The sequence below is a fragment of the Lipophrys pholis genome (genome assembly GCF_963383615.2).
Source record: "Lipophrys pholis genome assembly, chromosome: 9".
NCBI lineage: Eukaryota > Metazoa > Chordata > Actinopteri > Blenniiformes > Blenniidae > Lipophrys > Lipophrys pholis.
In genome coordinates, this window is record NC_137639.1 from 16,581,201 (window position 1) to 16,607,830 (window position 26,630).

A 26,630-nucleotide genomic window follows, 5' to 3' on the forward strand; every position below is an offset into this window, starting at 1 on the left:
GATCATAATTTCCTTTAGAAATAATATTGTTGCTTTAATGATTCGTCAGTAAATTAAAGTTAGGTGGACTATAGTTATCTATCGTTCAAATTTTGGCCTATTTATTCCTCTTGTCAATTAAAAAAAAAAAAAAAAAAGAGACGTTTATACACATTCCACAAATATTAAAAAGGGGTTTTCTCAATTTCTCTCAAACAATGACATATTTGTTGTTGAAATTGAAGGCCCCTGCAGTAGAATTAAAAACACAAGACAACCCATTAATGGTACATAATATCTGTAAGTAAGGAAATAGGTATTCAGTATTTGTATTTATTTTATAAACGATTTGTAAAAACAATAGTAAAACTGACATTCGAAAGAAAAATGGACAAACTAAAAAAAATGTCACAACCATGTCAAATTAAATCTTTCTTTAATTTAAAAATATGTTTTGACTTTAAACACTGAAACAACGCAAACAATATAGTTTGTCATTTTATTTTGTATATTAGGGGGAAATGCATTTCACGTCGCTTCCACTCCTTTGCTGCTATGTGCTAGCTTGATGATGTGAGCAGAAGGAGGAGAGAGGAGTTTCGCCAGGCTCGTTTTCCTCCTCTTATGGCAGCAGAGTGGCTGAAATGTACACTTTTGTGGCTGCTGTTGTGGCTTTGTGTGCGGCTGTCTGAGACCAAACGCTCCCGGTAAGACCCCCGGCTACCGTTGAGGCTAACAGCTAATGCTAGCCTATTAGCTCCTGTTAGCAGAGCCTAAACATGAGGAAAAAGTGTGTTCAGACTTTTTTTTTTTTTTTTCCTCATAAAAGAACGATTTTTGTAATACATTTAAATAACGTATTTTATTTTCTGGCAGTTTACACAATCTTGAGCTAACCTTACTGCCAGCAACTGTTGTGCAACAGTCTGTTGTTTACACTGTCAGTTGGTTGAACTCAGTCATTCTTTCTGTCAACTCTCAAACCAATAATATATATATATATATATATAAATGTTGATACCAATCAGTGAAGTATATTTAATTGAATGTTTTTAAACAGCAGCTGGTGACGCTGTAGCTATCACACACTCGTTGCATTTCTCTATTCAGGAAGCAAACACCTTTGGTCAACTTTCAGTCACAAGATCTGTCAAAGTGTGTCTGCAGTTTGGTTTCTTCACCACATGATGGCGCTGTTCGTTTGCAGCTTCCCACTTAAAACTGTTAACTTGCCAAATTTGCATTTGAAGTCTTGTAATGGTAATATATTAATAGGGCAATGTGCATTTACACATAAAACATTTGAGCTCAAGGTAAAACCACCTTTAAAGTTCTTAATCCATTTTGTTGACATAGTACAAGTTTTTACAGATGGTTAGTCGTGTACCTTGAAGTGACTTTACAACTATGAACGTCAATGGATCACCTCTTAAAACATCAATTTGCCATATTATTAAGAAGAAGCTTTACCATCATTGCACTGGCATTAGAAGATTATCAATCAAACTTTATATATAATACATTTTCCTCTGAGCCACCCCCAAAGACCATCCCTCCATCCCTACGTAGTAAATAGAACTAGAAGACTAAATAATAATCACATTTAGTGAGAAAATAATGTAGCATAATGCACACAGTAACCCTTTGAAAGCAAACACCTTTATAAAATGAGACACTTTAAAAGAAAATGGCAGGAAGAAAAAAAGTAAATCGCAGTCAAAACTGTTATAGGGAAGGCTCATGTTTAAAATCGTTATTCATCTTGTAAAATATCAGCTTTTTATTCAAACAACCATTTTTAGGGCAGAAGGAAGGAAATTGTTCCGTTTGTAGTCTAAATAAATGTGCAAAATCAATGTAGGCAGCTTGTGCTTGATAAATGCATTTTGGACACCTGTTGGAGAGAAACGTGTTTTGTGGTATGTATATAAAAGTGATTCTTCTCAAGACATTTTCCTGAATATCAAACCCCTTTCTTAAGAAACAGGTAGAAGCAGCATCAGAAAAATCAGCTCAGCAGGGCTGTTCATTCCTCCGTTTGTGATCTTATTTGACCAGTCGAAGCTGCGTGATGAAATCCACCCAAATCAAAGAGTCAACACAGGATTTATTTACCCCCCCAAAAAAAGATCTAAAAACATATTTTCTTCCTGGAGAGCCTCCCTGGGGACGGTGGGTGAGTTACTTTTAGAGTCACGGGAATGTTTTTCCTCCCCGTAGTGAATCAGTGAGTTACATTGAGGTCCTGCAGCGTTTGTTGACGTTACTAGGTGTGGTTGACTCAACATCATTCATAGGAATCATTTATTTTTTCCTCGAAAAAAAAAAAAAAATAAGAATAGAGCTACAACGAATTACTCTCTCTGAGTTGGTGTTTTAAAGTTCCCAAAACAAGTACGGCTGTTCATCCTTGCAAACACAAAGACAGACTGTCGTAGACGCTCTTATTCACACCCACAGGAGGTTTTAAAGGTGCCAGTAGCCCTGAAATTCCTGTTTTTGGACTGTAGAAGGAACCCAGAGCCCCAGCAACTCCCACAGGGAGAACATGCAAACTCAACACAGACCTGAACCTGGAATATTCTAGCTCTGAGGAGAGAGTGTAAAAGAAAACTGCCCCACCAATGCATGACCCACAAATCAAGTGATAAAGATTGATGCCGTCCATGAAGAGTCCTTATGGTTCCCAGTTACCACAGTGTGCCAGTGAGCTTTACTGATGCCTGTGGGAAACAATAGATTAGACAATTCCAAAATAGGAAGCTTATTTATGTGATTATTATTTGTTAGATTAATCATCAAAGTCCCTTAATTCCATCAACAACAAAAAAAGACAAAAAACATTTCAAGTTACAAAAGTCCAACATTACATCTTGGATCACTTTTAATGAAAGTTTTATACTTTTTCTGGATTTTTTTCTAGTATCCTTCCATAAATCCAACTTTTGCTGTTGTGTTTGTTAAGTGCACTTGAAACAATTCCTCTTTTTTTTTTTCTTTTAAGCGTTTCTATGAACGATGACCTCCTGCTGCCGTACCCCCCCGGCCACGGACCCTCCCACTCTCACCGCCACGTCCGAGACTGCCAGGCCGTCATTCATGGAAATACGACTTACGAGAGCTGGCCATCCAGCGGCCACAGCGGGCAGCCGGCCGCAGAGTCAAAGGTGTTTGTGTCGGACGTTCCACGAAGCTCCAGAATGGTTTATGGTCAGTCATGGTGTCTCTGATAAACACTTGAAGACCGTTGTAGGGAACATTAATTCTCAACTGGTCTGGGACTCACTATGACGAGCTGCGACACAAATCAAGAAAATTATTGCATTTTTCAGATTTATTCAATTACATGCTCAGCAATCGGAAATGTAAAGAGAGAAATATTATCTTTTATCTTCAATTAGCTGCTTTTTGATTAAAAAAAAAAATAAAAAACTGCGGAATAATCTACTACTGAGATGTAGTTTTAAAGGCTATGTTTTTGTCCTCAGTACAAAGTGGATGTTATCTTCAGTATCATACATGTTTTGCCATGCTCAATTAGACATCGAAAACCCTTTTGTACAGCATCAAAAGGTGGCTCTCGCTTCGCATTTCAAAGCATTATGGTACCAATTATTTAGTAGAATATAGATGATGCTAAATACATTTTTTTATTGTGTAGTAACGATGAGCATTTCAGAGTCACGGCTCTAAACAGGCACATATAATGTGGTTCTTCAAGCTGTTGCCTGTAAAATATCTCCAGGCTTTACTTAAAGGAAAAAGTAATGATCAAGTGTGCAAAGATTGAATCAATGTGAGATTAATTGTCCTCCCTTTATTTATTTATACCCTGACCTCTGATGCACTTTGACCTCTCTGAGCTGAAAGTCGCTGTCAGGTTAACGACTATTAAAGCTCCATAATGAAAGCGTAAAACATGATCATACTGTTTGTATGATACAATATTGTTTACATATTTGACATGAGGTAATTTGTTGAGAGGATGTTGTCGCTGCCGTAGGTCACATGACGGTGGTCCACGACCCGCTGAGGTCCGTGTCGGTGCTGGAGCCGGGAGGACCCGGCGGCTGTGGGGGGAATCGCACCGTTTCTGTGGCAGAGACGGCCGAATCTGCGGGTTGCTTGTACGCCCAGAACGCCGGCTTTTTCAACACCAAGTCGGGCGAGTGTTTGGGTAACGTGGTGAGCGACGGCACAGCGGTGCATGACAGCGGCGGGGTGCAGAACGCCCAGTTTGGAATCAGGAGGGACGGCACTCTGGTGTTTGGGTAAGAGCTGTGACACTGGAAACCTCACACACGTTTGACTCAAATCTTAAATTTTTTTTTAAAATCATCTTATTTCTTTCTTGGGAATTAATGTTGTATTGGTTCGCACTCCTGCCTCACTTGAGAAATATCCCAGTGAGTGCTAGACTTCTTCTGAAACCTGCTTCTGAGTTTAATTGGTCATTCTAAACTGCCTGTTAGGTGTGGATGTGATTCTATTTTGTCTAAGATAATGTCATTTCAGCTCTCTTGACAATGGAATGAACACAATATTATCAGTTATTGTGTTTCATTGGGACAAATCTTACCAAAGTACCACTCTTCTCAGTGTTTGAAGAACTATTTCATTATGTACTTTGTGATTGTCATTTATTACTTATTGTTACTACTTTGAAATGAAGGCAGACATTTGTTTGGTAAAAGCGTTAAACTGTATTGAAACAGACAAAAACCATAAAAGGTCCAACATGATGTTAATAATGAAAGAAATAGCACAGCAGTTCCTTTAGAAAACCCCGCTGTGGGAAAACCGCAGCAGCTCAGCAGCTGTCACATTATTAGCTGATGAAGTGGCCCAACTAACTTTATTACGCCACAAATTGTGCATCTATACGGGCCACATAATCCTCTTTATTGTCAAGTGACGTTAGATTTCTTAAAGGAAATGCCTCATTGTGTCCACATAAATCCAACTTAGAGGAATGAGCTTTTTATTTAAACACATTTCCAGTGTTCACTGGAACTCTCTGAGGACACAGAGGAAACTCGTGTGCTGCAGCGCTGATCAGTCCCAGCTGGTGTGTAACCGCGGTTATACAGACCATAAATATCTCAAAGAACAAAGACATTAACGCTGTCACCTTCAGTATAGATTGATGTATTTATCGCCAATCACGTCGCAACATTCGGCAACATTATCGCATGTGCACCTGATGGCAATCTTTTAGTCGTCGTTCTGCTACCTCACCTCGCTGCACGACTTTTTATGAGGATAAAAACAACGGTGGATTTTTGTTTGTTCTTACTTCTACTTTGTTGTGTTTATTTCTGAGAGCAATTTCTCCTTTTTTACTGATTCAGTCTTGCTTTATTTGCTCTCAAAATGGAGGGGAAACATTACAAATCATTTTAAATAAATGATCATGTTCTCAAATTGTTTAAAATGCAGGAACAGGCCGACTCTGCTTCAGCTCAGCTTCCTGTCGTGGTGCCACCCGTCACCCCGACAGCATCCGTCACCCCGGCAAAACCTCTGTACTTCTCATGGAGCAAGTTCACATGTTGACTCCACATTCCTGGAAGTATAAAAGACAAGCTGTAACAAGCTGAGAGATTGCAGCCTTCAGTTATTTTGATAAGCCACAGGTTTTATCAAAAGTCTTTAAGCAGTGACAAACAGCACGTCATGTGATCACAGGCCATTTTTCAGCCCGTCTCTTACCTCGTCTGCGCCTGGCTTCACGCTCGGTACAGACCGACCTTTGTCACATTCACCTCTTCTTAACCTTTCACCTTGAATAACTTGAATGTTTGCATCGGAGTTGTCAGACCAATTTCAGGTCGGCAAAAAAAAAATCGAAAAATGAAGACGACTCTAAATTCTTTGTTTTGAAGCAAAAAGTCTGTATTTGATTAAAAATATTCAACACTATCAACAAGTGTAAAATGTCCAATAGCCATATGCATTTTGCATGGTCATTCCCTGAGCATGAAATGGATAATTAGGTGGCCTGGCTTTGACCCGTAGGCTACACGTTTGACACAGTTTATATTATTCAGTGCCGTCTCCAGTGATGTACATTAGAAATACCTATTTTTTTTGTTTGTTTGTTTTTAAATCCACTGTCATTTAGTGCTCACTCTCTTTGGGCAGAGGTAGATTTTATGACGCAGTGAATGCCAACACATTGTCACACACGTGCCTGCGCTGGTTACCTATCAACCACAAAAACATCTATTTACCTAGTTTGATACCCGAGGTTAATGAATTCCAGGAAATCAAATTCACTGTGTTTGTGCTGCAGGTGAAAGTGCCATTTAAATAGAAAAATAAACAATTTGCTCTCCTGTTTGGTGGTTTGTGTTTTCCGAGATGTGCCCAGCAAGCCAATAACAAGTCATGATGTCATTTTAAAATGGAAGTGATTGTTTTGTCCACGCAGTGCTACTCTGCAGATATGCAGTTGTTGGGTTTACTGCTTCTCTCCACACAGATCAAATGTGTTTTCATTTTTGCCTCTATGATCTTTATCTCAGCCCACAGCTTTGGTGTTTCCTTATAGAGCCATGATCTAGCAGCTCAATTGCTCCAGTCAAGTGACAAAAATCAAGTATAAACTGGTATGACATGTAAAAACTGGCCGCTAAACTGTCAAGATCTGTGTGTTCTTATGGGATTTGTCAAAGATCAACACCTCCAATCATATGAACACAGACTGTTTGTTGGTACTGAATCTTCCCATCAGTGAAGCTGCACGCTATACAGACTTAGATCTCTTTTTTTTAATTTAAAACCGTATACTTTTTGAAATAGTTGAACATTCAATACTTGGTTCAAAATTTCAAAAATATTTATCCAGACAAGTGCTGCACAGTATTGTGAAATGTGTTATTGCTGTTGAGTGTTACGATAATGATACGATTTGCAATGTCTCTCTGTGCTTTGAGACTTGTTCTACCAAATAACAGTGCTCTTTCTCCTGCCTGTAATTTTTACCAGCTGTGACAGGTCCGTGTTTTATTTTGGTGGTGTTTGTTTTTTAAAATCCCTTGTGCCTCTATGGGGTTATGTCTCCTGGCCTAAAGGATTGAAAACAACTATAACAACTAAAAAAATTTAAAAGCGGCTTAAAGAGAGAAAAACTCCTCAAATTGCAAAAACAGGTATAATTGCTAAAATCAAGTGACTTGATATAGAAACACTGTAAACAAACAATACAGCTAACAATAACTGCTTAAACCAAAAGAAAAATCTGAAACATATTATCTGAAAAATATTCCAAAAATTACTAAAAGCACCAAAAAAGGTTAAACCACTAAAAATGGCTACAAAAGATAAAATAGGTATATCATCCTTAAGCACCATCTATCTCCATGTCGGGCATTACTGATAATACATGTGTTGTGTGACTGTCGTTAACTTTGCATTGTTGATCTGGAAGCAGTGACAAAGTGATCTATTCTATCTATTTTGTAGATATTTGTGAAGTGATATAGAATACAACTGAAAATTAACATTCCCTTTGAGACCGCTCACTCTGACTCTTGTTGCAAGACATTAAGGTTTTTGTTACTGATCTCAAGTACTGCTGGGGTTGACAGAAATATGATCAGTATATTTCAAGGCGTCCTTATATATACACGGGGGTTGGATGAGAGCATGTTTTCACATGTCAGTGGCTCTGAAACAGAAGTGTGTGGGGGGGGGATTATCAGACTCAGGAGTTCTAAAAGAACCATGTGAAATTGTATGACTGTCGATTTGTGACTTTAACTGAAGACATGGATTGGCTCTAATGTTGTGATAAAGTTTTTGGGCAGTGCTGATGTTTTGTTTTCTGCCTCGCCTCTGCTCACGCAGGTATCTGTCACAGGAGGATGTTTTGGACCAGTCCAACCCGTTTGTCCAGTTGGTCAGTGGTGTGATATGGCTGCTAAGGAACAGCACGGTTTACATCAGCCAGAGCCTGGAGGCCGAGTGTGATAAGATGCAGGAGACAGGTGCTCACCCTTCATCCACCGCCACGCCGCAAACTGCAGTTTCACCTTCGACCCCAGAAAAGTTCAATGTACCAACAGAGGAAATTTCTACTTGGGAAAAAAAATTTAAGTTTATCTGCAGACGTGTAGCAGCTCCCAGAACAAATCAGAATGTTTTTCTTTTCTAAGTATCCACAGATGAGGTAACATACCAATCCTCCTTTCTAAAATACCGTCCCTTTTACCTGCTGGTTCACCTGATCTCAGTCCAGACTGCGTGGCAGCAGCAGGAGATCAGGTCAGCACAGCTGTAATTACATGTAATCACATCTCGGACGCTTCCCTCAGGTGTTTGCATAACAGAGAAACTCTTCTGTGACCTGATTTAACCACAAAAATACGCAGCCCTCCCCTGTTGGACTAACTAAGTAAGAGCTGATGTATGTGAGAGCAAAACCAAAGTTCAGATCAGGTTTCGACCTTCGACTTTGGGAAACAGAAGCATGGGTATTGTAAAAGTTTCTTCTGAACTGACTTGATGGGGTTGATATAGGGACGGGGACATTTGACCTCACGGTGAGGTTGATATATGTAAGCAAAGTGTATTGATAACCCTTCAGATACAAGTCAATTGAAAGTGCTTTACAACATCTTGAAAATACATTGAAATATAACATTATAAGGTATATTTTGAAAATAATTCTGCTAAATCATATCGAGTGTAATATCTATTGAGTGTTTTTGGCTGAATAGCGAGCAAAGTTATTTCCACCATTTTTGTGAAAAATAGGCTGTTCAAAGATTTTAGACTGGAGTGATGTAATGCCACCTATGCATCATGCGATGCATGACCTGAAAACGTTTGATTCGCTCCATATTTATTTTGTAGAGGAAAATGATCCCAAACATATATTCACCTTCTTTTGCGGCTTTACTCAACTGAGGTTGTGGATGGTGGAGCCGATCAGAGCTCATCGATGGCGGTCCGTCACGGGACAAACACAGAGAGATCAACACACACACACAATTTTAGACATTTACACACGCATAAGTGTAATTTAGACTCACTGATTAGCCTCAAATATATGTTGTTGTTTTTTTAATTGTGGGAGGAAACCAGTGAAAAGGAAAAACCCATGCAGTTACAGGACGAACATACAACAAAGGTCCTCAGCATCACCCTGGACTCGAACCGGGCGCGTTCTCTCTATGAAGACGAGAGCAGTTGACCCCTTTGTTTAATTTGTACTGAAGACACTGCAGATTCCCAATCCTTTTAAACAGTATTGTGGGTGTACTGTATAGAGTTACTCATCATTTCATTGTCTGAATGAATCTGATTACTATTCTGTCGCAGTTTTGACAGGATGAATATTATCACGCGGTTACATTAACAGTTTGATGGGAAAACTTAATAAAGCGTCTTTCATAGGTTTATCATTGCATGCTGTAGGTTTGGTGGATTCAGAGATAACATCTTGCTTCATATGCTGTCGGCGTGCATCTTGATCTGTTTTATACTCCAACGGTCCAACAAACTCTGGGGCCCTGCATGTAAAATACTTGAAACAACTTGGCTTTGGCTTGTAAAATCTGCCTGGAATGGGCTGTTGTGTTGCTGAAGTCAGATTATTCAGCTTTACATCTGGTAGAAAGAACATTAACACATGGAGGAACAAACAGGTATATTCTGTCTGATGCAACCTGTTTTCTGTATAGCTAAGTATTAATTACTGTTCAGAAAATGCTTATGGCCATGCCTGTGTTTTGAACATTCGATGCAGCTGGCTATAGGTCATTAAAAAGCTGCAATTGCCTGAATTATTCCGGGGATCATTATTCCTCATTCTCCTGATGGCTGTTGCCCTGTTCCTAAAGTATTTATTAGTTAATGGATGTGCCAGTAAGTGAGGCAGAGCGAGCTTTGGATTAAAAATTTAACCGCTGTTACATAATGTGTAACACTGATGTGTTTTCCATCTGTGCGACCACCTCTCTCTGGTTTGTGTACATATTGATTTGCTCTCACAAAAAGCATGAAAGTACTAAATGACAAATTAAATTTGTCACAAAAGGACAAAACATTGGGTTTAAACTACTGAGCTCGAGTTTATTCTACCAATACTAAATGCACATTTCTATGAATGTGGCTTGTTTGGTGAACACTTGACACAATATACATTTTCTGCTTCAGGGTTTGACTTGTCCTTACATTAATGGATAAGAAAAAATGAGAAAAACCTTTTTTTTTTGTGCTTCTTCAGGGTCCCTCCGGAAGTTTGTGGATGTGGTGTCAGGCAGGACAGCCGTGGGCCACGACGCAGAGGGCAGGCTAATCCTGTTTCATATCGATGGACAGACTGGAGTCAGGGGGTAAGAAAAGATGGAAGCTGAAGCAGCTTTTACATCTCACTTCTCTTGTAAACATCCTGTCTGCAACAGTTATTGAAAACATGGAACTTTTTATAAAAAGTCCTATTCGGGAAGTAGATAGTGACCCTCTTTGGGAATAAAAAATGCTGAGAGATGTGAGACAGACAGACAGACACACACACACACACACACACACACCCACCCACACGTGTGTGTGTGTCCGATGTGTGTGTCACTAAGTATATTGCACGTCGCCTTGTAACACAAATTTAACAGTACTGGGTTGGTTCCGATGTCTCTGGTAGTAAACATAGAAGCCCTGGAACACCTAAATTCAAACATACATGTGATTCTGTCAGCACCTCGTTGTATTTTAAGTATATTTTGGATTTCAAATCCATTCAACTTGAGGTACTGGGGCGCTGAAGTTAAAAATCCATCACGGGATAAACACGGAGTGAATGCACAGACAGTTAATCTTAATAATTATGAGAGACTTGCATGACGTTGAATGAACACAAAATACCTCAAGTATGAACAAGCTGATTTACCGTGAAAGATTGTGTATGGACATTAACTACACGTTTTTACATGATCAGGTGACTTGACAAAACAGTTATCCTTGTTTTGTAAAGATGTATTATCTTCAAAGGCTGATTTGACTTTGTAGAAAATAGAAAATCTTGAAAATGAGGTGAAATTAAGCCACACAATAAAAAAAAAACAAAATAACTTATTGAATAAGTAAAATTGGTTGAAATATCTGATTAAAGAATCAGTAGACAGATGAGCCAACAAATCTACTGGTGCTTGTTTTCACTCGCTGATGTTTACACACGTACATAAAACAGCAGGGTTAAAAACATCCGTTTTCACAGCATTTTGTTCCTCATTTGTTTTAGAAGAAATACTGACAAAGACAATTACACGAGGTCAAAACTATTAATTGTTTTTATTAAAACAGCCATTTATAGAACTGAATTAATTTAAATGTCTTGGAGACGAGTTGGAATTATAAAATAAGCTTTAATCCAAAATTTGTGCAACAGTTCTGAAAGCTACAGACTATAAGTAAAGACTTTTCATATTTATTCCCAATGAAAAAGATGCTGAAGATTATTCTTGGTTGTGGGGTCTAAATGCTTTTCATGTCATGGTTAATCATTGTTGTGTGTTATTAGGTTAACACAGCACAAACACAACATGGAGAGGATGAACTGATTCAGCTGCAGAGAAGTGATGGAAGACAGTGTTTACAGACACTGGAGGATAATCTGTTAAATGGAGTAAACAGGGGTGCAGTAAAAAAAAAAAAAAAAAGGGCAGTTTAATCCCTGAAAGGGCTCTTTGACACGAGCTGACGCTATCAGGCTCACGTTTATCAGCCCACTAATTACCCCCCCCCGATATCCATTGTATTGATCCGATCTCCCCTCTCCCTCCCTGCAGTGACCCTTCAGTGACACCAGAGATTAATGTGCTGTTCTTAATGATCTTTCTTTGGAAAAACACAACAGCTGATTTATATCTCCGTTCCATATCAGCCACTCAATAAAACATGTGCAAATCAACTCGGGTGAAGCAATGACCTGCAGAAACTGACCTTCTATTCCCTTAAAATTGTTGTAATCAGAAGTTACATTCATTTTCCCTGTTGTGACTGCATACGGCTCTTCTTTTTAATAATTAACTGTAAGGAAACTCAAAAACAACAGAGGCAAATGCACACAGATCTCAACACGTGTGTTTATTTGTATTTAAATAAGTGATTTTAGATTGATGATCATTTATTACAAGTTTAGAAATATATTTGAAGCTAATATTAAGCAACTCGATGTGACATTTTGAAAGAAATTGGCAACTCAAAGACGGTTGATTTAAACCACAAATAAAGAGGTTCCATCTAACCAAAGCACAATCTCTTTGCTCTTTGATGGTGCATTGGATCGGGTGTCCAGTGTAAAAACGAGCCAGATCAACAGTGCAAGTTGCAAAAAAAAAAAAGTATTTTATCCACCTTCTACTTCCTCTTTTAAACGTCTTCCCTTCGGCACGGCCTGTTTGTGTGTTTGTTTGAGGCGACTGGCACAAGCAGCTCTGTGTAAGTGATCCGGGACAAATTATCCTTTGCGACCCATAAAGGTTACCTTATCTATCTTATGAGCTCAGTGATACTGATACACACAAACAAAAGCTGCACCGACATATCAATTGATTCATTTCCATTGTCCCTCACTGTCTCAACACAAAGTCACACAATCCTCAGCACAAAGCTGTTCTTCTCTTCTTCTGCTCTCACTGTGTCTCTGGTGTCTTTGCACTCATGCCCTCCACATTTAAATTTTTTTTTTTTAACAATTCTGCAAACAAAATCCCAATAAATCCAGTCAAATTAGTTCAATTTCAAGTCAATGTAATGAGACAAGCAGGAGTTTCAAATGTCACACTATTTGCATTCTGATACGACCGTCTTACTTTGTTTCTCAATCTAAAATAGGGATTAACAACAAATACCTTATAAGCTTTAAAAAGCTTTCTATTCCCTTTATGAGACAGTAATTAAAAAAAATAAAGGTGTGTGTGTGTGGGTGTGGGTGTGGGTGTGGGTGTGGGTGTGGGTGTGGGTGTGGGTGTGGGTGTGTGTGTTTGTCTCCAGCTTTTTTTCTGATTGCTTTATTTCGGTTGATAGTATGAATCTGTGGGAGGTGGCTGAATACCTGAAGAGTTATGGAGTGATCAATGCCATTAATCTGGACGGAGGCGGATCTTCCACCTACGTGGTCAATGGCTCATTGGCCAGCTACCCCTCGGATCATTGGTGAGCCATTAAGTCTGACACCTGAGGCTACACTAAAACAGTCTTACAACGACCAGTATTGTATTACCTGCCAATAAAGTCACATATTTAGCTACTGTATTTCTAATGTAATAAAAACCAATAATGTAATCACATAACAACTATGTAATAGGATATTTGTGCCATTATTTTAATAACATTTTGGTGTATAGTTGAAATAATGTAATGAATGCAAACAACCTCGCAACCATACACAAGTCTGTCTGCATTTTTGAAAATAAATGCCCTGTAATGCATTTTTTGTGCAGTTCGCCAATCAAAAATAGGCGTCGTGGATGGCATAATAATAAAGCTTTTACTATATGATTACAATATTGGTTGCTACAATCCTTTTCATTTGAATTTAAAAATCAGTTGGCGATAAATGATTTGAGCTGCTCTTCTCCTTTATCCTAATTTGCTCTCCATACTTCACACTGCCTTCCCAGCAAACCCGACAGCAGGTGGCGCTGCGATCGAAATGTGTCCACCATCCTGTGTATCCACCGTCGCCGCTGCCTGCCGGCAAACTGCAGTGGAAATGGTGACTGTGTGGACGGACGCTGTCGCTGTCAGGAGGGCTGGCAGGGCGGAGCCTGTGACTCCCTGGTGTGTCAGCCGCCAGCCTGCGGCCCCCACGGTGTCTGCACTGCAGGTGAGGCTGGAGGCGGAGCTCGGGTGCACCAGGCCATGAACAAAGAAAGCAGTTGTCAATTATGTTACAGAATAGATTTGCTTGCGCGATCAACAGACACACCATTAGCTCCACCTTGGTCGCACTTGGTTGAACTCCCTCTTGCACGCATTCAACAACATGCTTTAAAAGTTCAACGAGACATTTTGCTCAATATTGACACGACTGCTGCACACAGTTCATGATGCAAATCTCCCATTCCACCACATCCTGAAGGTGTTTAGTTGGATTGAGATCTGGTGACTGGAGGCCACGTAAGTTCAGTGAACTCTTTGTCATGCTCAAAGACACCAATTTGAGTGTGACGTGTCATCCTACTATGATCGTGATCAACAACAATAGCAGAGTTCAGCCAACTAGGTGGGGCAGCTGTGGTTCAGTTTGTAGAGAAAGTCATCTTCCGAGGTTGCTGGTTTGATCTCGCCTTGTTAATATGTTGTAATGTTTTTGGTACACTGAGCCTCATACTTCTCCCAATGGGATAAATCTGTCACGTCTTTGGATCACGAGAGGAAGCCAAATTACCAGGAGAAACTAGCCAACAACAGAAACGTGCAAATCTCTTGCATAAAGACCTCGAGCCAGCTGTCAACAGAGTGGTTGTCAAGCTAAGAAGTGAAAGACTAAACAACTGTACCACCATGCAGCTCTCATCCGTCCATTCAACTTCGATACCAGCTTAATCCTGCTAACCAGGAAGTGTGCTGAAATAGAGTGAAATAACACACACCTTGGTGTGCTCCCTGGACAGATTGTCAGTTTCATCTACTAAAGCAAGGAAGCAAGAAAATATCGAGGCATCATTACACCACCAGCAGCAGCAGAAGCCTGGTCTTATTGTCAGTATGAGGTAGTACATATCCATGCTGTCATGCTCCTTATGCCTTATTTTGATTCCATCAACCAAATTTGCAACATGTTCCTAATATTCTGCTGTTCAATTTAGTTCATTCCTTATTTTGCAATTTGATTTTAGCCTAGTTTATTTGTTCTTATCCAACATCAATGGTATCCAGTGTGCTCATGCGCTGCCATGTTCACCACGTTGCATCTTTGAAGATAGCATTTAGCATACCTTGATTGTAATCGGTGCTTGTTTGTGTTACTGCTGCCTTATCTTTAACTAGTGTAGCCAGTTTGGTCAGACCTCTGGCAAAAGCAAAGCATGTTCAATCTGTCACACTGACTGTTTCCTGTCTATTTACTCCTCTCTTTCTTTTTAAACATCTCTGCAAAACCTAAAAGATACACCAAACACACAATTTTTAATGTAGCTTAAGTCAGTTTTCTGCCCCATCCTGGAGCATCATGTTGTTTATTCACAAAGTTTTTACAAGTAACAACTTAAATTAAACTAACCCTTTTTCAAAAGGGTTAGTTTAATTTATCAAAAATATCAAAAAGGTTGATGACTCTAATTTTAGAATAGCAAAAAGCTTATATAATCTTGAAGAAACACAGAGGTGAAGTTGTTTTTCATGACAAAAATAGACTATATAATATAATATTAAGAAATGCTTATTTTGTATTTTCTTCTCAATGTTTTTGATTAAACAGAGTACAGTCTTGTTCACATTATTACTAAATATATCCAGTTGAGTCTCTCAGTAAAAAAACCAACATAGTTTTGAACAGTCTATTTGAACAAAAACTTGAACTCATTTGTGTTTAGCACAAGCCCAGGGCATAAGGAAGCAAAGCAAAAAAAAAAAAGATCTAAAAAAAAATGTATCATATTTAATAGTCGGATGGTATAATTATGGTATACTATGTACCAGCCTACAGTGGAGTTTACGGTTTTTCTACTGTGTTGCAGGTGGCTGTGTCTGTGATGCTGGATGGAGAGGAAAGAATTGTAGCCAAGGTACTTGCATCTCATCCGCTCTCACACACACACACACACACACACACACACACACACACACACACACACACACACACACACACACACACACACACACACACACACACACACACACACACACACACACACACACAGGGAAGGTGTCAGACATGTGGCCCCTTGCAGGCTGTAATTGCCCTCAGCATTCAAATCCAGCCCTGTTGATCAGAAAAGATAGAAGTAACTGAAATAGCTAACGTTTATAGTTTATTTGATGCTTATATATATTTTTTGTGCACTGAGGGGTTGTACTCTTTCCATAAGAATAGAGGTCAAAACGTATGTACTGCAGATGGCAACAATACTCCAAGTGGAGTATGAGATGTGAGATGCAGCTACCTATCTGGTAGCAGAAGGAGACATACCATAAAGTTGACTCTGTGTAAAAAAAAAAAAAAAAAAAGCTAAATGCTGCAGAGAAGTGACCAACATTGTAGGATTACAGATTGCACTTGCAATACATGATAATGTCATTTGACTTGTTGTCTGTTCTCTTAAATGTCGACTCATAAATCAGTCATTTTCAATTAAAATGTGTTTGCTATTTTGGAGAGCTCTTAGCTCGTGCGACCATACTTCACAATAATAAAAGGTCACGGACAGTGTGGCTCCAGTCAAAGTCAACATGTTTGCACACAGCTTCACCTCCATCAACAGTTGACACTCCTCAGCTGTTTATTTCAACACAGTAGAGGTGGAGTGATATAAGTCACAGACTCTGCTGGCTTTCAGTGTCAAATGTGTAACGTCCTTTTTAATATGAACTCAAATGGCAGAATGACCTTCAGCCTTGCCAAACAACAGAATCACGGTGTGTTTTTCTGTCAGAAAAACACCAGAAGAAGAAAGTAAACGAGATGCTTTGCAATATTTAAGGGTTTTATGTGTACATTTTATCTTAAGAGGTCTCATTTGGTAGGATCTTAAATATCACACAATCTTGGTTTCGTACAAGTGAATGAATCAATGAAATAAACATACGTTACCCTTAAAGACCAGTTTTTTATATTTTAAAGCTGTGGTTTGCTCAATCAGAATTCCATGTTAATTTGTGTTTTCTCTGAGTTTTGTTATAATGTCTGAATCTGTGTCTGCTTTTCAATATTTGCTTTCCGCATTTTACCTCTTTTTTCATTTTCTTTTAAGGATTCAAAGTAGGCTGTTTCCCAGATTTATTTTTCTAAACAATAAATAAAACACAATCAAAGACAATATTACAGGGGGAAAGTTCTCAAACTCAAATATGCAATGTTTTCACCAATGTAAACAGATGCATGTTTGTGTTTTGATCGCTTAACAATGCAATTTCATTCTACTTGAGTTTAGTTTGATTGGGTGTGTTTTCTCTTGTAGAGTGCCTTCCAGGTTTTTACGGTGACGGCTGCAATCAGACGTGTTCCTGCATTAACGGCGGCTCCTGCGACCACGTTTACGGGCGCTGCACCTGCCCTCCTGGTTTCAGAGGAGACACCTGTGAACAAGGTAGAAATGTATTAAGTTGGAAGAAGCTGAAGGTTTGGTAGTCTGTGTGACACGGCCGGTTGGGTCGAGCCCGGAGGTCAGCTCAGTACAGGAACCACAGAAAAGTTTGAGTGTCTCGGTTTCCTGAGAGTTAGGGTTAGTGGGGGTCTCCCCAGATGAGACAGGAAGTTACAGAGGTCATGAATGTCTGTGGTTCTTATTTCTTAACTGCATATTTAGAGTCCTGGAGGCTGCTGAGAGGATGTGAACTGTTGATGCGATGTTGGTTGAAACTGTCTGGTTAACCCATTTTTCATTCTCAGTAACCACTGCAAAATCTGTAAAAAGCACGGTAGCCATTGCCAGTTACCATGTTTTGGTATATCGGTACGGGAAAATAAAGGTTAAATAAATAAAAACTTTAAAAAAACAAGGCAACCCATTCTGTAATTGATTTTTACTCATAGTTAATGCATAGTTTTGCGTCTAGGACAGTGAAGTGGGTGTCAAAACCTCAGTGTCATTTGAAAAAGTCTGAAATTGAACTGTAATATCTGTAGAAACCAAAACAGGCTACTATGAGTGCACATTTACAAATCAATAGAAGCAATTTACCAAGAGGATATCACTATTTTGAATCCAGGGTTGGGAGGCTTGTTTCTATTGTGTGAGGTAATTGGTGACTTGTGGTGTGGTTATCTGTCCTTGACCTCTCCAGGGTGCACCCTGCCTTCCCCCACTGTTATCTGAGTGGATTAAATCACTTGCCTCCCTTTAGATTCCGCTAAATCTTGCAACACTGCATTAGTCCAGGTCACTCCCATTCATTTCTTTTTTTTATCACTTTTCTCTCTCTGACAGTGTGTCCTTTGGGTTTCTTTGGTCCGTCCTGCGCTCTGGAGTGTCACTGCGATGACATGTGTCCCTGTGACCCACAGACAGGAAGCTGTAACACCACACTGCGCGGCGAGGCTAACAGCACATTGCACAGAGGTACAGTCACACACGTGGTGGTCCGCGGTAACAATATGAACTGGCTTCATCCACTCACCTGCAGGTTTTTCAGATAAATTGATCAACAAGTCTGTAGATTGTCAATCTACAGTTTCATTGCTCATTCCCATTATATCTCATTATGTTATCCTACGTTGTGCATATTGGCTTCACACATGTCAATTTAAAAGTGTTTCTACAAAGAAGCTTCGCCAACCTGCTCTGTCCATCCATTATCCCCCCCAGAAAGTCATGGCCCTTTTTTATATCTATTATTGCAGGGTGAACACTTTTTATTGTGAATAAATTAGCTTTACCGTGTGCTGCTAAAACTTATTTCCTCTTTTGGTTGTTCTCGTTTTCAGGTAGTTCTCTTTTTTCCTGCCTATACCTGAACTGAAATTAAATCAAATTTCCAGTGCACCATAGGTTTTTTTCTCTTAAACAGTTACTGCTAATGCACACACAATCACACAACATGTTATCACTTCTGCAGAGTCACCAGTGTGACATTAATTTGTGTCATCAGCTTCTCAGTAATGTCAAACATATTGAAGAACTGTCAGACACTAAAAGTTGGTGTTCTCTTGGGGGGAAACGAACAGAAGCACTCACTCACGCCACATTTTTTAACAGTTCTACAGCCAGAAAATATAAATGAACTTGTACATTGTACATATGGAATGATTCATGACTTCTATTACCTCTCTGATTTTAATGTCACACAGCCTGTGAACCTTTCTGGACAGACTTAGGTTTTAAGTCGTCATCATGGATTAGTTTAAAGTTGCCACCAGGCTAGTTTTTCTCCAGATATTTTCGCACTGCAAAAAAACTGCTTTGGAAAAGTGGAATTCTTTGCATCCATCTGTTCATCTTCTAGGCCAATTGATCCAACTTTGGGTCATGAGATTCTGGAGCCGATCCTGAAGGCAGGTTCCACAGCTGAAGAAATCCCACACGGCACAGCGAGAACATGCAAACCCCTCATAGCAATGCCCCCACAGGTTTAATCTGAAGTGAGAGAGAATTAGCAACTCAATCTGATGAAATGATAATGATGCATGTGAATGCATTGATCTGCTCTATATATGTTCCTATCACAGTCAGCTGCTGCTTTGTGACCAACCCACCTGCATTTATTATTGATTCACGCACTCTCTGCCCTCTCGTCCGTCTATGAAAACACGATCGGTGAAACTCCAACACAGTGTGTAAACCAATGGAGACATTTAATTTGCGTGACACTTGTTGTGTTTATCAGGTTCAACTTTGTTTGAGAGTTTCTGAGCTTACACTTGGCAAACATTTGGATATTTGCATAGAGCAGAAGTTAGGACGACTCCCTGTCTGTTGCTGTTTGTCCACACAGAGCAGGCGTGGCGTGCCTGGAAACGTCCCCCCACCTGCAGAACAGTTAGCAAAAACTTTGTTTGTAAACTGTAACACACACTGTGTTAGTCTTTCTCTGTTATTTAATCATATGTCACTTCGATCGACACACCCTGTGGAAACCGATATAACATCCAGCAAAAGCTCGACCATTCGTGAAGTTACTCGGCTTATGGTTGAAACTCTACAGTGGTAGTAGTCCATGTTTTGTTTTTTTCTCTCAAAGCAAGAATATCCCATGTTCAAGTCTGCTGGGAGTCTTTCTATATGGAGGTTGCATGTTATCCCTGTGCGTGTGTTTGTTTAAATATTCCAGTATCCTCTCACAGTCAAACATTTGAGGCTAACTAGTCTAATTATAAGAATTCTCTCTTCTTCTGTTCGGGCTTTTTTCAACATTCCTCTTAATGAACCTATTTGAACTATTAACTGGTCTGTGTTTGCCTTGTGATGGACTGTCGACCCGTCCAGGTCACTTTCCTTGCTGACTTGGATAAAGCAGTTGCAGGAGATGATAATGATTAGTGGTGGTGTGTTCCAGCCAGTTAACTTCTATTCAAATCTGAGCACACACACACAAGCATGAACTGAATTCATTTGTTAAACCACAATATCCAACATCACATGTCACCACAAGGGCTTTAGCTGTGTGGTAATATACACTGTAAACTACATCGAGTTAGGTGTGACCACTTAATAATAATTAAATACTGTATCATAATTAAAAGTGGCGTTTCCAGGTACACATTCATAAAGCTTGTTTCATTGTTACTTTCATACTTCTGGGTCCCTTAAATTGTGAAACAAAGTATCTTCAACTATCACCACACTGGAAGATAAAAACAACAACTGAGTAACACTGAAAAGACATCCTAAGAAAATGTGAAAATCAATACAGTGTTCAGATAATCATTGTTGAGTTTAAAGAGCCTTAAATATGTTGTACCAGCCGGTGTTAATAATTTAATAATTATAGTGACTTGAGTCAATGTATCTGTGAAGCATTAGATAGAAGTATAAAGTAATCTTGAACAAAGAAGCTTGTTTGTGTTCATCTCAACTATTGTCTCCAAATACATTGTGGGTAAACCAGATCCATGTGGTTCTGTCATGAGCGGACATGTCTGAGGATTATTTGTTCTTCACCGATGTCTTGGTCTTTCTTCCTCTCTCCTCTTCAGCTGGACACTGTCTGGCTACACAAATGTTTACATCTTGGAAACAAGAGGAAGAATCTCACAGAGAGCAGCCTTATCTGACAGAGTGAGTATCCAGGGTCAGAGAGCCCGAGCCCGAGCCCGAGCCCGCCCCCACCTCGACCTCTGCAGTTCATCCTAAATTTAAACTACAGCTGGTCTTTCTCTTTGACGAATTAGGCATATATTATTTAACCGTCATCTTTTCTGCTGGTGTGACTTTATTTTTCTCATTTCTCGAGACGGCAAAGCTTGTTTAAATAATTCAGTCAGATGCCGAGAAAACACAAACAGCAGTGTTACATTTCACCATCTATCATTGTATCGATGACATCTGCAGACAGCAGCTCTGATTCCAGTGATGAACTGAAATAAGCAATTCTGTGGCAGTCCAGGATCTGCGTTTGTCTCTTTTTGTTTCAGACTTTCTTTTTACATGTAAACAAGGCTGACACTCGGAGGATGGGGTGCATTCATTAGCCTCCTTACCTTTCACATGCAAGTTAGGGATTGTGAGTTGTTGCTATGGCGTCTGGTAAATGCTTTGTGATTGGGTACTCTGGTCACAGAGAAAGAGAAAGGAAATGACAGTCTTTTTCTTTTTTTACTTGTCAGTTTTAACTCCTGCGTGACCAAAAACTGGCCAGATTCCAGCCCTGAGCTGGATATACAGTCTGTCAGAGCTGTTGGCGAGCTGAACAGGGTTAAAATCCCCCTCCCCCAAACCTCTGTGTCCACAACAACCTGCAGTCAGATTAGAGGGAGGGAGGGGGGGGGTTACTCATGCAGTAATTGTTCATCTGTGTCAATTTGATGAAGTTACAGAACTCAAGAAGAGCCAGAGGAGAAGCTGTGAATGTTTTCATACATGCCACCTTTTTATTTTATAACAGCTTTAATACTATACAAATTGAAAAAGAAAAATCTCAGTGTGTAATGAAGGAATCCAATCACATTAGCGTGGTATTTTTATACTTGAGATGCAACGTAGGAAAACCCCCAAAAAAGCAAGTAAAGACTGAATAAAAGCCCCACTTATGAGCTCATCAATCACTGTGAACGTTGCAGGCACAGACGCCCCGTATTGAATTTTTTCCCCCCAGCATTCAGTATGTCGATAGTTGGCATTTTCAAACAAGGCTGATATATGAAGCAATTAGTTTTTCCACCTAATTGCAGTCAACATCCATATTTCTTCTGTTGTGGAATGAACAATATTACTGTGCCTATAAATAATCAGTGGAGCACAAGCAATGATTAAAGCAAACAAAAACTGACAGAATTTATTATAATGATGAAAATATTGATGACTTTTGAGATACGAGCAGCAACGGGTTAATTAAAATAAAAGTGTATTCCTTTAAAATGTTCAAAAAACAATTTGAGCAGGTTTATGTAAAATCCTTCTCGTTCAGTGGATACTCTCTTCAACTTCCTTCAAACACTGAATATTGTCCTATATTTTAGTGCAGCCAGGTATGAGTACATTAAGTTGAGGTTTACCAATTAAAATGTTTGCAATTTCAGCATCGTGACATTTTTAACAATCCCCCCCCCCCCCCCCCCCCCCGGAGCAAAATACAGTAAAAATGTCACATAAATGTCTTTACTTTTGAGCATTTTGCTGCCTCCAGGCAGGTTTTTACAAAATCATCCTCATAGTGTGGCTTGGATGCTGAGGATACTTCACTAAGAATAGCCGAGTAGCTATTGATCCCTCAGCTCGGGTCTGTTCACCTTTCTAAAACACAGATTGTTTTACACTTTACAGAGTCGTCCTGCAGGTCAGATTGAAACTCCAGCAGGCTCCTTTTGGCCCCTTGTGGTCTTTGTTTGACCCTCCTGATGTCAAGCATTGTCTTGATAAGCACATGGATATGCTTGTGACAGCAGAGGAGGCAGGGCGCGCTACTGCATGGAGGCTGATGATTAGTTGGGAGTGACGTCGAATGGAAGCAACCAACAGACAAAAAAAGATGCAACATTCTTTTGTTAAACAAACGTTTAATATTGATCTCACTGAAAAGAAGCGTGCTCGTATGATGAGATAATACTGACATCAGTTACTGTCTTTAACTTTTTCAAAAATGTCTTTTTATATTCAGCCACCTGCAGAACTTAAAAGGCCTGTAGGAGAGTCATATCACACACACACACACACACACACATTTTGTGTGTGTGCAACACAATAAACATGCAAATTGGCTTTCATGTAAATATTTAGGATACATTTAACTGTTTGGTTGTTTTCACTCAGTTTTTTTTTTAACTTTACTAGTGTACCTTTCTCTATATTTGTTTATAAGTTGGAGTTTTGTTAAATGTATTTACCTTTAATGGTGGGTTGAAATTGACCGATATATTTATCTGTGTATTCTGTAAATGCATCTAGATTTATTTATCTTAAAACTGTTCTACTCTTCTTTTTTTGTGTCAGTGTTGATGCCTCTAGCTTCATTGTTGTATCTCCGAACATTTTCATTTTGCCGTTATGCTGATCTCTCTCTCTCTCTCTCTCTCCCCCTCTCCCTCCCTCTCTGCTCAGGCGAACGTGGCTCACGGTCACTCTCACCCTGGCTTTTCTTCTCTTCTCCAGCCTGATGATTCACCTCGTTCAGGCGTGCCGCCACTCTGTGTTGTCGGGCTTCCCCGAGCGGCAGGATTACTCCTACGTCCCTCTGACGGACATCAACGGCGCCATTTCACGCTCCCGGGCCCGTGCTGGGAAGTCCGGGAACGCCGGGTTCGAACGGGACGACTCGGACTCTGAGGATGAGATCTGGTCTCCGTCTCAGTCAAGCCCGAGGACAGTGAGTGAGGACAGTGTTCATCTACAAAGACTCAACTGAAGCTCACTCATCGCCGTTCATGCGGCGCTTTGATTCTGACAGAATTCCCAGTCGTGCTAAAATGAAGCAGTTTTGTTGCGCTTGTCATAATTTAGATCAAACTGCACAGCAGATATTTCCAGAGAAACTCTTCATTTTCTTTGCTGTGTGGTCAAAATGTTTGAATTTGACAAAAAGAGTGGGGAAAGCTTTATCTTATAAATGAGAACAGCATTGAATCTAAAGATTATTTATGTTCTGGGATATTTATACAAATACGCAGCTTATGAAAAGAACACATAAATGGAATGTAATAGCAGTATTTTTTTATATACGACTGCAGTAACTTTGATACTTGTGATTGGGGTTTTTTTTTTTCAGAGATATTTTGGATCTTTCTGTCACAAACATTTTACCTTTTGTGTCAAATGATGATTTTAGCAAAAACTGGCTATAGAAAAACTGCAGAGCCATTTACCCATCAAATCATTCAGATTTTCTCCAGACTCATTGGGTGTGTATCAAATCATAGATATACCAGATAAACAATTGTGTGTCATGCACAATCAACAAGTATCTTCTTTCTTTTTTTTTTGATTTACTCTTCAGAGATGCGTACAGTATGAACATTTATCATCGCCGTCTTGAGTTTTTATCTGACAGTTTCTGCACCGAGCTCAAGACTGAATGTGAAGTGAACAAGAGGTGAATGTCCACATTATCTTTCAAATCGCTTAATTTGCAGAAAAGCACAATTGTCTGAAACGACCAATAATCATATGATTCATGAAGATAATCAAACACATGAAAGAAGGATGTTCTTCTTTTCTTTTTTTTTCTTAACAGAGCGAGTTTCTATTCACCTGTTCATTTATTTGTTTTGATTAGAGTTCATCACAGTAACTGGTTTTAATTTCTACGCTGTGTTTTTTTTTAATGCAGGATGCAGGGATTTGTCTTTGTAGGGAACATTTTTAATTCTTTGTCCACAATAGTGCCAGGGGACTGCAGTTATGAACCTGCTCTGCTTCTTTTCTGTGTTAAATCGCGGGGCACAAAGTGAAATCTTTGTCATGTTAAATAATGAAGCGAAAGCCGGTTTCCACGTGAACACGTAAGCGCACACGGTAGCTCACTGACGGTGAATGTTCGGAGAACGTTAAAATATGATTGCACTTTTCTGCTTGAGACGAGGAGTTTGGCCTGGAAATGTCAAAGGATCTCTAAACACGGTTCTTTCTCTCTCCTACTGGACCACAGCTTTAGTCTTTGGGATGTTCACTGCCAATCCTTTGGATTTCTCAACAGCAGGTCTTCATCACATGTACAAAGATCCGAGGTGTTCAGTGCTTCCTTTTTTACACTTAAAACATTCAATCTTCAACGTTGACGTGACAATAAAATCCAATGTTGTTGTATTTTGGGTTAAATGTCTCTGGGGGTTGTTTTACATATGTCTCTTACAGTATCAACATGCGCCATGATTTATTTATTTATTTTTTTTATTTTTTTTTACAAACACTTGATGGTCTTTTGTCTATTTTATTTTGACGCAAACAGTTATGATGAGGGAGATTCAGCAGCTTGTTTGTTTTCAGAGACAAGCAGTTCAGCTGAGGCTGAGGTTTTCACCCGCAGGTCACTGCACCTTTTGGAGGAATTCTAGCATCTCGCACGGCATTGACTGGACCTCAGACCTCATTCATGAGCTGCAGACTCGCCACGGTAACCCTCCTGACTCTAGTTTCACTTTGAATGTCTTTTTTTTTTTTTTAACTCATTCAGTGGTGCCACATACACTCGGGTTAATCTTATTTGTACCACAATAACCTCTAAAATTGAAAACCTTCACATAAGTCCAGCTTTTACAAAGTCTTGTATGAACAAACTGAAGTAATCCAGAATTATCAGGTTTTTTTTTTTTTAGTACACAGTTTAGATTATGTAATTTAGATTTTAAAAAAAAATAATCAAACTCCTCCTGGATTGCATTGATAAGAACAAACTGGCTCCACATTTTTTCAGACTTGATGGTGCAGTTTTTCAGCAGACGGGTATTCGACCTGCAGCTCAGATACGTGAGTCATGTTGCTCACAGACGTCAGTCTTGCCGTTTCTGCTTTGACTTTTTTTCTCGATGACATCAGCGCCAGATAATGCCTCATCGTTTCTACGAGTTGCATCAGTCACTGTGAACAAAAACTAACTGAACTGAACCAACAGAGGTTCCCTCAGAACCGATGACTAGTGGGTGAGGTTTTCTACTTTCTCCACTTGGTATGAGACACGAGATAAGATATGAGACATCAACCGGTTTTCACCCTTTTTAGAGAGCACTCACTATGGATCGGTAACATTTTCTTCTATATATTCAAAGCCAAAATATCAATCAGGCGCACTGACATAAGGTAAGAAACACAAATCCAAAGCAAAGAGCCTAAACATGCTTATGTGAATTATGAGACGTGTATCAGTCATATATTTGGACTGTCTTTAAAATATTATTATTGTGAGAGCTGATTAATAGGCAGTAATCCTGAAATAATATGGATACTTGTCCAATAAAGGGTTAAAGAGCCCTCATCAAACTAAATTGAAACTTTCAATCTCTCAATTATGTAATTTTAGGACTTTTCAACATCCCTACAGGCCATTTAAGTACATTTAAAAAGTGTTGAAAAACAAATTACTCAATTTACCATTTCCAACATATAAATTCCCACATATAATTTTTTTTTTACAGGATAAAATGGCTGCAAACTATTGACAAACACAGACAGTCCTCCAGGTGCACATAATGTATTATCAGCAATACATACCCTTGCAATACAATACATTCAATGCATCGGTGAGGTGCACTGGCTGGGCAGGAGTCATGCGTTATCCCAAAGAATTACCTCCTGCAACCAACTATTCAAGCATATTATCTATAATTGTTGACTTGGAAGAAACCAAATCAAGTAATTTACATGCCAAAAAGGTGAAACAAGAACTCTGCTGTGCCC

General features: G+C 39.3%; 1 protein-coding gene across 4 annotated transcripts; it reads left to right on the forward strand.

Moving 5' to 3' along the window:
- Nucleotides 1–514: 514 nt before the first annotated feature.
- Nucleotides 515–25,052, forward strand: nagpa (N-acetylglucosamine-1-phosphodiester alpha-N-acetylglucosaminidase). 4 transcript variants are annotated; one of them, XM_080471832.1, is made up of 12 exons: nt 515–686; nt 2,984–3,189; nt 3,983–4,250; nt 7,831–7,970; nt 10,214–10,322; nt 13,012–13,140; nt 13,608–13,813; nt 15,669–15,716; nt 17,109–17,237; nt 18,078–18,209; nt 20,783–20,864; nt 23,343–25,052. In XM_080471832.1, exons 1-12 carry the CDS (start codon nt 604–606, stop codon nt 23,644–23,646), a joined length of 1,836 nt encoding a protein of 611 aa, XP_080327958.1. In that variant the 5' UTR covers nt 515–603; the 3' UTR covers nt 23,647–25,052. The 4 variants fall into 4 exon arrangements, with proteins under 4 accessions (XP_080327958.1, XP_080327959.1, XP_080327960.1 ...); XM_080471833.1 differs by having other exon boundaries at nt 23,394–25,052; XM_080471834.1 differs by lacking the exon at nt 17,109–17,237 and having other exon boundaries at nt 521–686; nt 23,343–25,046.
- Nucleotides 25,053–26,630: the final 1,578 nt, after the last annotated feature.

Coding starts and splice junctions, on each gene's coding strand:
- nagpa (XM_080471832.1), top strand. CDS start 604: ATGGCAGCAGAGTGGCTGAAATGTACACTTTTGTGGCTGCTGTTGTGG. Junction 10,323..13,011: donor GGACAGACTGGAGTCAGGGG/GTAAGAAAAGAT, acceptor TTCGGTTGATAG/TATGAATCTGTGGGAGGTGG. Junction 15,717..17,108: donor AGGAAAGAATTGTAGCCAAG/GTACTTGCATCT, acceptor TTTCTCTTGTAG/AGTGCCTTCCAGGTTTTTAC.